General features: G+C 43.8%; 1 protein-coding gene across 2 annotated transcripts; it reads left to right on the forward strand.

Moving 5' to 3' along the window:
* The first annotated feature begins 3,874 nt into the window (after positions 1-3,874).
* Positions 3,875-8,761, forward strand: LOC123442400 (PR5-like receptor kinase). Of its 2 annotated transcripts, XM_045118437.1 has the most exons (2): positions 3,875-4,042; positions 6,769-8,761. In XM_045118437.1, exons 1-2 carry the CDS (start codon positions 3,988-3,990, stop codon positions 8,625-8,627), a joined length of 1,914 nt encoding a protein of 637 aa, XP_044974372.1. In that variant the 5' UTR covers positions 3,875-3,987; the 3' UTR covers positions 8,628-8,761. The 2 variants fall into 2 exon arrangements, with proteins under 2 accessions (XP_044974372.1, XP_044974371.1); XM_045118436.1 differs by lacking the exon at positions 3,875-4,042 and having other exon boundaries at positions 6,663-8,761.
* Positions 8,762-11,942: the final 3,181 nt, after the last annotated feature.

The raw sequence follows: 11,942 nt of genomic DNA on the forward strand, positions 1-11,942 counted from the left end.
TTCCGTTGTAATTTCTTTGTCCAGTTACCTCTGTTTCGGGTTACTTTAGAAACTTGAAATTAATAGCATGTCCAAAAATGTTACTGAAGAAAGCAGATAAATGCGCAGAATTGAAGTGGTTTTAAGTTCTACAAAATTTGCACTGCTATTTTTTTTTTACGAAGTTAGGTGATGTACTTAAAGTTTGTAAGCATAAGAAGATGTCACGGTTTCCTCAATGAAAAAGATTTCAAGGATGGCTTAAATCTTTCGAATTAGAAGAACTGCTAAATGGCAAATTACATTGGGAATCTGCTCTCCCTGCACCACTCCAGATAACTTAGTTTGATGGGCACCTTTTTAGTTCCACTTGAAATTTAGAGGATTTTGCGATAACCTCCATCAGAATATTTAAGGTTTTGGGCTGGCAAAGCAATGTGCAGGGGATGAAATTAAGCATCACTGCACTGGCTGCAGCTAAACCATTTTCTTGGAACTTTGGACAATAAACTACGATTCAGATGTTCAAAGCTATGAAATGCTTTTGCTGGAACTAGAACTGGAGCTAAAAGGGAAACTATGCCTCTGAAGCCATTTGTTCCAATTCTGGGCCAGCCGATGCACCAAAGTTAGGGAATGTACAACTATATACTACTCCCTGTGTTCCTAAATATTTGTTTGTTCAGTTCTCCACAACAACAAGTATCGTGGTACAGAGGGAGTATCACATTTGATTTTCTATTCAATTAGCGTTTGTGTTGTATAGTAAGTTGTAACCATCGACCAGTATAATGTGATGACATTACATCAGAGCAACCAATAATGTGTACAAGACGCCACTGCAGCTCGTAATGACTTATCCTTGTCCTTCAGATGCCATACTTGTGTAGTTGGTCGTCGTTCCTATGGAATGGAAGATCTGATATATGATATGAGCTGCCCCCCATGAACCTGTTGCACGAATGATCAGTTGACGCGGGGGTTACCTCTATCGACTAGCATTGGGTGAGTACCAGACCGAAGAAGACGGCGGCGACGGGTCCGTCTCCGGAGTCGGGCGATTAGGAGCGGCGCGTCTGCAGATGGGATGCGGCGGAAAGATGTGGTGCTGGGGATGGAGGATTCGTGGCGAGCAGTGGCGGCGGCGCGTGAGGCACGGTCCAGTTCGCCGGCGCCGGCAACAGCGGCGCGCCGCGGATGAGGGTACCGCCGCTAGTCTTGGAGTCGGGGGATGAGGACGGCCCAATAGTCCAGTACCCAGCCAAGCCCACCAAATGTCGCGGACAGGAAGCGCAGGGAAGCGTGGTTGAATAGCGTGGTTGAATAGCGCAGGGATTCATGTCGATGCAGGCATCAGACCTTGGATGGCTGCGGTCTTCCATGACAATAGTGGGGTTTACTTAGGCAGCTCAACTCTAGGTATTGAATCAATGAAAAAATAAAGTGCTATGTCAAAATAACGGCACCTTAAATATATGCTATTAGGAAGACGTTGTACATAGATTTTTCTTAACGAGTCATTTCTCAAAATACTATAGCTTACTATTAGCAACGCTATGGCACGTTATTTTTTTCACTGCTATGGATTAATATGCATGACTGCACGAGGTCAAGTCGTTGTTCTCCAGAAGTACTAGAGAGAAAATGAATGAATCAGAGGTGTGTGTGGAGTACATACATTGTCCATGCCGACCAGGGAACAGAGATAACGAGGCTAGAGCTTCCTCCCAGCTTCAAGGCCTCGATCAGGTGCCGCGCAGCTTCCTCCCAGCGTGATCTTGTGATCGAGAATGATTTCCATTCTATAAACAGCAGCAGCTAGCGAGGATAGTGGTAGTGCCACCCTCGTCTGGACGCAATCAAGGAGTGAGAAGTGGCTCCATATGCTTGATGGCATATGATAGCTAGGCCAGTCAACAAGGCCTCCAGCCGCTGTCAGCCAACATGCATGCCCCCAGTCGTAGGGTACTTCTTGCAAAGTGATCTTCATTTTACATCACTGCTGACAAAGCATATGGCAGATCGGTAATGAACAAAGATGTGCAATCTGGGCAAAAAAACCCAGTCTACCACTATGTTGTATGGTATACTTATACTAGAAGTCTAGAAATAGTTTTGTTTTCCTTTTCGAAATGGACGCAGAAAAGTTGCTTCATTCCCTAACTAACGAGTTGAGATAAATTAACAAGCAGAAAAAAACACATAGTCCCGCTTCGATACACCCCCCTCACAAATAGTATAAAGGGTAATATAGACCTTTCCCTAACAGTATTCAGTTTTGGTATATACATGATGGGTCACACATAAACTGTTGCTGAACGGAAGTGAACAGGATCAGAGAAACACAAGGAATACTCCTGCAATTCCATACTTGACAATTCAATAGGACTATCCATGACACATGTAAGTTTGACCGTTTCATCCAAATCAGCATGCATAATTTTTGAGATGAATCATTGTGTTGCTATCATTTCTTGAAAAAATGCATACTCTCCCAGGATGATATTTTGCCAAAAACCATGTTTTATATGGTAACACCTATGCAAGATCTGGTCGCATTTTTCTGCCATGTTTGCCGATTTCTTACAGCCAAAATAATTTTACAGATGTAATTCCTGTTTTTATTCTTGAAGACGTACATATATAATACGAGAGGGACTAACCGACTAAGAAGCAAACAGTCTGCAAGAATGTTAGGTTGTTTTATGCTGACCCTTGAACGATTCAACGGACAGATCATGTCCCTGTCTGCTATTCCCTACCACTCCTCCACTCTAGATGTCAGTCTGTCACAGCCACATGACACCTATCACAAGTTTGCAATTGAGAGACTGGTTAAAGCTAACGGGTGCACATAAATCATAACACACAGATGGCAGTGGTGAGTACCCCTTCGGCTCCCTCCTGCCTCACCTTCTCCTCCCCGTTGCCACCGTGTGGCCAGCCGCAACTCCGGTTAGAGATCGCGTACGAAGCTCGATCAGGGCGAGAAGGTGCCCACCGTGTATATAAATCTCAGTCAGGGGAGAAGGTGCCCACCTTCTCTTTGTGCCACGATCAATCAAACAGTATCGCCTACAGCTGAAAGTCCCTTGCCTGCACCCCCGGCTAAGGTAACACCTACGACACCAAGTGCTCTGCATCTTTTAAGGTCCGTTTGATATATTTAAGCCATTAAATGCGTTTCTAAGCACTTCATAAATATAATTCAAATCTAAAGTTCATGAAAAAGTTGGCGAAATTGATATGAGAAATACCAATTGCAAATTATGTAGGCCTTACCCAAGAAATTGATTTGAAAAATACCAACCTCTATCAGCTTTAGCATGCCCCAAACCAAAGGTACTTCTTGCAAACTGATCTTCACTCAACATCACTGCTGACAAAGATGTGCAACTTGGGAAAACAAAAACCAGTATACCACTATTTTATACTCCCTCCGTCCCAAAATAAGTGTCTTAAGCTTAATAGAGCTAGTATAAAGTTGAGACACTTATTTTGGGACGGAGGGAGTATGATATAATTATATTAGAAGTCTATAAGTATGTTTACTTTTCTTTACTAAATGGAAGCAGAAGAGTTGCCTCATTCTGTAACTAAAGAGTTGAGATACATTAACAAGTAGCAAACCTTTTCCAAAAATAATTAACAAGTAGCAACAAAAAAATCACAGGCTCTGAGAAACACAAGGAAAAAAAAATTCAACTCTCCCCGGATGATATTTTACCAAGAAGAATGCTTTTATATGATAACACCTATGCAAGATCTGATCGCATTAACTGTCGTGTTTGCATAGCTCTTAGAGTCAAAATCATGAAACAACGCATTATCTGGATGTAACTCTTCTTTTTTATTTCCTGAAAACATATAGATATAATCCCTATCATTCTTCCAGGCTGTTAGCTGTCAGTCTACTGTCATAGCCACAGGAGCCCTATCTCCAGTTTGCAATTGAGACTCTGCTTCAAGTTAACGAGTGCAATCAGAAATCATATCACAAAGGAACAAATGGCAGTGGTGAGTGCCACTTCGGCTCTCCACCTCCTGCCTCTCCTCCTCCTCCTCCTCCCCGTTGCCACCATCGCGAACAGTACATCCGTGGGCATTATCATTGATACGAATGCAAGCAGATCGCCTACAGCTAAAAGACCCATGCCCGCACCCCCGGCCAAGGTAACACCTACGGCCCCAAGTGATCCACCTGCATCCCCGGCCACGGTAACACCTATGACCCCAAGTACTCTGCCAGCACCTATTGGGACAACAAGCATGAAAGAGAAACCCTTCACTGTAAGAAGAGATGTTGCAATTTTAGCTCCTGTAGGTGGCTTCATGTTGCTAGGTTTTTACAAACATATTTTTTCACAAAACAACAGACAAAAAAACTGTGCCTCTCTTGAAAGAAAATAAAAACGGGTTTTTCGTTTCTGAAAGGCACGACCGCGAAGCAAACCTGTGCCTCTCGCGGAAACAAAATCATGCCTTTTACGAAAGAAAAAACAAAAATAAAATCACCTTTTTATTTTCGAGAGGCATGACCGTGCCATTCGCAAAAGTTAATCCGTACCTCTAGCAGAAGCAAAACCGTTCGAATCACGAAAGAGAAAGAAAACAGAAAACATGTTTTTTTTTTCGTTTCCGAGGCATGGTCGTGCCTCTTGCGAAAGCAAATCCATGCCTATCGCGAAACTAAACTATAACTTTCGCGGAAAAAGGAAAAAAACAAAAAACATGTTTTTATTTTATTTTTGGGAGGGTCCTCTCATGCCAAAAAAAAACCGTGCTTTTGGACACGTTTTATTTTGTGCAAAAGCTAAAAAAAGGGCAAAAAACAAAACACAAAAAGAAATCCACCTAAAAAGTCAAAAAACGTGTGCGATAAAATAAAAAATAAAAAATCAAAGGGAACACTCAGAGAATGGCACGTGACGATGACTAAGAACACAACACGTAGGAATGATCGTTAAAACGCTTATGCTAGCCAATTAGTTGCTCTCCAGGCGACCAATATATTGACAAGCGAGGCTCTTCAACAGCGCTCGCACGAGCATTCCAGGCTGCAGCCCAACTTGGTACCTTGCTCCGCTAGACTGCTTCGCTCGCTCGCCTGGATTACTGTACTAAAATAAGTGTTGTTTGTTTTCAGGAAAAACATAGCCTTTGGTTTTTGTACATTAAAAAATCGTAAATTCATTTTTTTCACGGATTTAAACAAAGTTCACAATTTTCTTAAAAAAAATTGCGAATTTGAAAAGATGTACACGAAATTGAATTTTTGTCACAAATATCAGAATCGTTCATGATTTTGAAAAAAAACATGAATTGTAAGAAGGTTCAGGGATTTGAGAAAACATTAATGAATTTCAGAAAAGTTCTTAATTTTTTTTCAGATTTGACTAATAGCATAGAAAACTGGCTATGTTTGAAAAAAGTTCATGCATTTGAATACAATTCATAATTTTTTTAAAAAATAAAAGGAAAATCAGAATGGAAAAATAAAATTCGAACAAAAAACCGGAAGAACAAACAAAAATATATGAACCGAAAACTAGTCGAAATCTTCTAGAAGCTTCCGCAAATGCATCACATAGCGTTTTCTGGATTGGATTGTGGGAAGAAGAAAGGTTTTCTAGATTGAGCGTGAAAAAACTGAAGTAACCAGTTTGTATGAACACATATTTGGGAGCTCCACATTCACACACACACAAAATATTTGCGAGCTCCACAGTAGTGCTTATGGAGTCCCTCGAAAATGCTGGCACTCGCGTGAAAGTTCTCATGGGCTGTGGCCCATAAAGCAATTCACTCTGGCTGTCGGGACCACCTCACTTGCCTAAAAAAAAAAAAACTTGCCTCGCCAAACCGCCAACCACCTCCGTCGATCCGACTGGTTCAAAGAAAAAGCCAAACATTCATTCGTTCAGTAGAAAAACCGACTTCTGAATTTTATTGGATAAATAAATTCATACGTTCAAAAAAATAATCATGGATTTACTTGAGAAATTCCCACACTTGCAAAAAATGTGCTCGCAATTAAGTAGTTGTGGTGAGTTAGACATGGATGCATACGCTTGACGGGGCATGTCTGTCAGTCAAGGAGGCCTCCGGCTGCTTGGACTGCTTCCAGGGAGCTGCCGACTGGTGTCAACTTCAGCTTGTCTCCACCACCAAAGTGCTTCTTCCTTGCCCGTTCAAAAAAAAAGAAAGTGCTTCTTCCTTGATCTGCTGCCTCCATATATATTCCACATCAGAATGCCACAGCAAAACATAAAGCAGATCAGGAATGAGCAAAGATGAGCAATCTGGCAAGTCTCCAACATAAAAAAAGAAGTTGATATGCAATCTCTGAGGACGACATTTACCGAACAGAGCGTTTTACTAATGTAAGATTTCCTCGGATGTACATTTCTTACCGACAAAATCACCAAACAACACATTATACAGATGTATTCTTTTTATAATCATTACACGGACGCACTGTACAAATGTATGTAATCCTTTTTACAATTTGGATTCGGAAGGGACTAACAAGTCCTGCAAAAGTCTGGTCCTACCAAACGGTTGTCACTGTGCAGCATGTTGAAGAGGCTAGCTGTTGTATGCTGACCGTGGAACGGAATAATTCAACGGTGTCTCTGTTATCCCCACTCTTCCACTCCGTTAGCTGTCACACTATAGATCATGAGCCCTATTGCAAGTTTGCAACCTAGACCGTCTCTGATTCTCCAGTTCTCTTCCTCTTCCTCTTCCAGGCATTGATGGGCGCCGCTTCCGCTCTCTTCCTCTTCGTCCTCGTTATCACGGGCGAGGCCGCCACACTAGGAATCACCAACCAATGCTCCTACACCGTGTGGCCGGCCGTCGTGCCGGGAGGTGGCCGGCAGCTCGATCCAGGGGAGGCATGGGTGCTGGACGTCCCCGCCGGCAACACATCCGGCCGCGTCTGGGCACGGACGGGCTGCACGTTCCATGGCGAAGGTAACGTGTCGTCGTGCCAAACTGGTGACTGCGGCGGCTTGCTCGCCTGCACAGCCTATGGCCGGCCGCCCAGCACGCTCGGTGAGTTCGCGTTTGGCGGCCTCAACGCCGTGGATTCCTTCGACATCTCCTTCATGGACGGCTTCAACGTGCCCATGGACTTCCTGCCGGTGCCGGTTCAGGTTCAAGGAAGGGCAGGGTGCGTCAAGGGGCCGCGCTGTCCAGCCAACATCACATCGCAGTGCCCAACAGAGCTGAAGGCTCCGGGGGGTTGTAACAGTGCATGCAGGGTGTTGAAGCAGGACAAATACTGCTGTACCGGGAGCGCGGCACACAATTGCAGCACCACCAACTACTCGGTCTTCTTTAAGAAGATGTGCCCAGATGCCTACAGCTACCCCAAGGATGATCCCAGCAGCACTTTCAGTTGCCCGACGGGCACCAACTACCAGGTCGTCTTTTGTCCCCTGATGAATCAAGCAATGTCGCCTCCAGCTGAAAGTCCCGTGGCTCTGCCTGCGCCTATTGGGCCAACAAGCATGAAACCAAAATCCTCCACTGTAACAAGAGTTGTGACAATTCTAGCTCCTGTAGGCAGCTTCATTTTGCTTACCGTCGTCTTCCTCCTCGCCTACTTTATATGTAAGCGGAGAACACATAGACAACATGAGATGGAGGAGGAGGAAGAGTTTGGGGAGCTACAAGGAACACCAATCAGGTTCACATATCAACAGCTAAAAGCAGCAACCGAGCAATTTGCAGACAAGCTAGGGGAAGGAGGATTTGGGTCTGTTTTCAAGGGAAAATTTGGGGATGAAATGATTGCAGTAAAACGTTTGGATCGAGCTGGTCAGGGCAAAAGAGAATTTTCTGCAGAGGTTCAGACAATTGGCAGGATTCATCATATTAATCTGGTGAGTTTGATTGGTTTCTGTGCAGAGAAATCCTATAGGCTCCTGGTGTATGAGTATATGCACAAAGGATCCTTGGATAGATGGATCTATTGTCGACATGACAACGATGCTCCTCCTTTGGATTGGAGCATCCGGTGCAAAATTATCACTCACATAGCTAAGGGTCTCTCTTATCTTCACGAGGAGTGCACAAAACGGATTGCTCATTTGGATGTCAAACCACAAAACATCCTCTTAGATGATGAATTCAATGCTAAACTTTCTGATTTTGGACTATGCAAGCTCATTGATAGGGATATGAGCCAGGTGGTTACTAGAATGAGAGGCACACCTGGATATTTAGCTCCTGAATGGTTAACATCGCAAATCACAGAAAAGGCTGACGTCTACAGCTTTGGTGTTGTGGTCATGGAAGTCATCAGCGGAAGAAAGAACCTCGACACTTCCCGGTCAGAAGAGAGCATCCATCTTATTACCCTATTGGAGGAAAAGGTTAAAAACGACCACTTGGTAGATTTGATTGACAGGAACAGCAACGACATGCAAGCACATAAGCAGGATGCAATTCAGATGATGAAGCTCGCGATGTGGTGTTTGCAGATTGATTGCCAAAGAAGGCCTAAAATGTCTGAGGTGGTCAAGGTCTTGGAAGGTGCCATGAGTGCAGACAACAATATTGATCATAACTTTGTTGTTGCTAGGAATGTGATCTCCTCAGTTCCACCTCTATCTTCACATGTATCGGGGCCCAACTGAAATGAGGCAATTCTGGAAAGATAGGCAATTAGATAATGGGCAGGACAGGAGATTTTCTTATGTAAATCAAAAGCCATGATATGTTGTATTTTTTGTCAGATTACTACAACCTGAAGCCGCTCAGCTTTAACTAATTCCGTTGTAATTTCTTTGTCCAGTTACCTCTGTTTCGGGTTACTTTAGAAACTTGAAATTAATAGCATGTCCAAAAATGTTACTGAAGAAAGCAGATAAATGCGCAGAATTGAAGTGGTTTTAAGTTCTACAAAATTTGCACTGCTATTTTTTTTTACGAAGTTAGGTGATGTACTTAAAGTTTGTAAGCATAAGAAGATGTCACGGTTTCCTCAATGAAAAAGATTTCAAGGATGGCTTAAATCTTTCGAATTAGAAGAACTGCTAAATGGCAAATTACATTGGGAATCTGCTCTCCCTGCACCACTCCAGATAACTTAGTTTGATGGGCACCTTTTTAGTTCCACTTGAAATTTAGAGGATTTTGCGATAACCTCCATCAGAATATTTAAGGTTTTGGGCTGGCAAAGCAATGTGCAGGGGATGAAATTAAGCATCACTGCACTGGCTGCAGCTAAACCATTTTCTTGGAACTTTGGACAATAAACTACGATTCAGATGTTCAAAGCTATGAAATGCTTTTGCTGGAACTAGAACTGGAGCTAAAAGGGAAACTATGCCTCTGAAGCCATTTGTTCCAATTCTGGGCCAGCCGATGCACCAAAGTTAGGGAATGTACAACTATATACTACTCCCTGTGTTCCTAAATATTTGTTTGTTCAGTTCTCCACAACAACAAGTATCGTGGTACAGAGGGAGTATCACATTTGATTTTCTATTCAATTAGCGTTTGTGTTGTATAGTAAGTTGTAACCATCGACCAGTATAATGTGATGACATTACATCAGAGCAACCAATAATGTGTACAAGACGCCACTGCAGCTCGTAATGACTTATCCTTGTCCTTCAGATGCCATACTTGTGTAGTTGGTCGTCGTTCCTATGGAATGGAAGATCTGATATATGATATGAGCTGCCCCCCATGAACCTGTTGCACGAATGATCAGTTGACGCGGGGGTTACCTCTATCGACTAGCATTGGGTGAGTACCAGACCGAAGAAGACGGCGGCGACGGGTCCGTCTCCGGAGTCGGGCGATTAGGAGCGGCGCGTCTGCAGATGGGATGCGGCGGAAAGATGTGGTGCTGGGGATGGAGGATTCGTGGCGAGCAGTGGCGGCGGCGCGTGAGGCACGGTCCAGTTCGCCGGCGCCGGCAACAGCGGCGCGCCGCGGATGAGGGTACCGCCGCTAGTCTTGGAGTCGGGGGATGAGGACGGCCCAATAGTCCAGTACCCAGCCAAGCCCACCAAATGTCGCGGACAGGAAGCGCAGGGAAGCGTGGTTGAATAGCGTGGTTGAATAGCGCAGGGATTCATGTCGATGCAGGCATCAGACCTTGGATGGCTGCGGTCTTCCATGACAATAGTGGGGTTTACTTAGGCAGCTCAACTCTAGGTATTGAATCAATGAAAAAATAAAGTGCTATGTCAAAATAACGGCACCTTAAATATATGCTATTAGGAAGACGTTGTACATAGATTTTTCTTAACGAGTCATTTCTCAAAATACTATAGCTTACTATTAGCAACGCTATGGCACGTTATTTTTTTCACTGCTATGGATTAATATGCATGACTGCACGAGGTCAAGTCGTTGTTCTCCAGAAGTACTAGAGAGAAAATGAATGAATCAGAGGTGTGTGTGGAGTACATACACTGTCCATGCCGACCAGGGAACAGAGATAACGAGGCTAGAGCTTCCTCCCAGCTTCAAGGCCTCGATCAGGTGCCGCGCAGCTTCCTCCCAGCGTGATCTTGTGATCGAGAATGATTTCCATTCTATAAACAGCAGCAGCTAGCGAGGATAGTGGTAGTGCCACCCTCGTCTGGACGCAATCAAGGAGTGAGAAGTGGCTCCATATGCTTGATGGCATATGATAGCTAGGCCAGTCAACAAGGCCTCCAGCCGCTGTCAGCCAACATGCATGCCCCCAGTCGTAGGGTACTTCTTGCAAAGTGATCTTCATTTTACATCACTGCTGACAAAGCATATGGCAGATCGGTAATGAACAAAGATGTGCAATCTGGGCAAAAAAACCCAGTCTACCACTATGTTGTATGGTATACTTATACTAGAAGTCTAGAAATAGTTTTGTTTTCCTTTTCGAAATGGACGCAGAAAAGTTGCTTCATTCCCTAACTAACGAGTTGAGATAAATTAACAAGCAGAAAAAAACACATAGTCCCGCTTCGATACACCCCCCTCACAAATAGTATAAAGGGTAATATAGACCTTTCCCTAACAGTATTCAGTTTTGGTATATACATGATGGGTCACACATAAACTGTTGCTGAACGGAAGTGAACAGGATCAGAGAAACACAAGGAATACTCCTGCAATTCCATACTTGACAATTCAATAGGACTATCCATGACACATGTAAGTTTGACCGTTTCATCCAAATCAGCATGCATAATTTTTGAGATGAATCATTGTGTTGCTATCATTTCTTGAAAAAATGCATACTCTCCCAGGATGATATTTTGCCAAAAACCATGTTTTATATGGTAACACCTATGCAAGATCTGGTCGCATTTTTCTGCCATGTTTGCCGATTTCTTACAGCCAAAATAATTTTACAGATGTAATTCCTGTTTTTATTCTTGAAGACGTACATATATAATACGAGAGGGACTAACCGACTAAGAAGCAAACAGTCTGCAAGAATGTTAGGTTGTTTTATGCTGACCCTTGAACGATTCAACGGACAGATCATGTCCCTGTCTGCTATTCCCTACCACTCCTCCACTCTAGATGTCAGTCTGTCACAGCCACATGACACCTATCACAAGTTTGCAATTGAGAGACTGGTTAAAGCTAACGGGTGCACATAAATCATAACACACAGATGGCAGTGGTGAGTACCCCTTCGGCTCCCTCCTGCCTCACCTTCTCCTCCCCGTTGCCACCGTGTGGCCAGCCGCAACTCCGGTTAGAGATCGCGTACGAAGCTCGATCAGGGCGAGAAGGTGCCCACCGTGTATATAAATCTCAGTCAGGGGAGAAGGTGCCCACCTTCTCTTTGTGCCACGATCAATCAAACAGTATCGCCTACAGCTGAAAGTCCCTTGCCTGCACCCCCGGCTAAGGTAACACCTACGACACCAAGTGCTCTGCATCTTTTAAGGTCCGTTTGATATATTTAAGCCATTAAATGCGTTTCTAAGCACTTCATAAAT

Source organism: Hordeum vulgare, chromosome 3H, assembly GCF_904849725.1.
Source record: "Hordeum vulgare subsp. vulgare chromosome 3H, MorexV3_pseudomolecules_assembly, whole genome shotgun sequence".
NCBI classification, from domain to species: Eukaryota; Viridiplantae; Streptophyta; class Magnoliopsida; order Poales; family Poaceae; genus Hordeum; species Hordeum vulgare.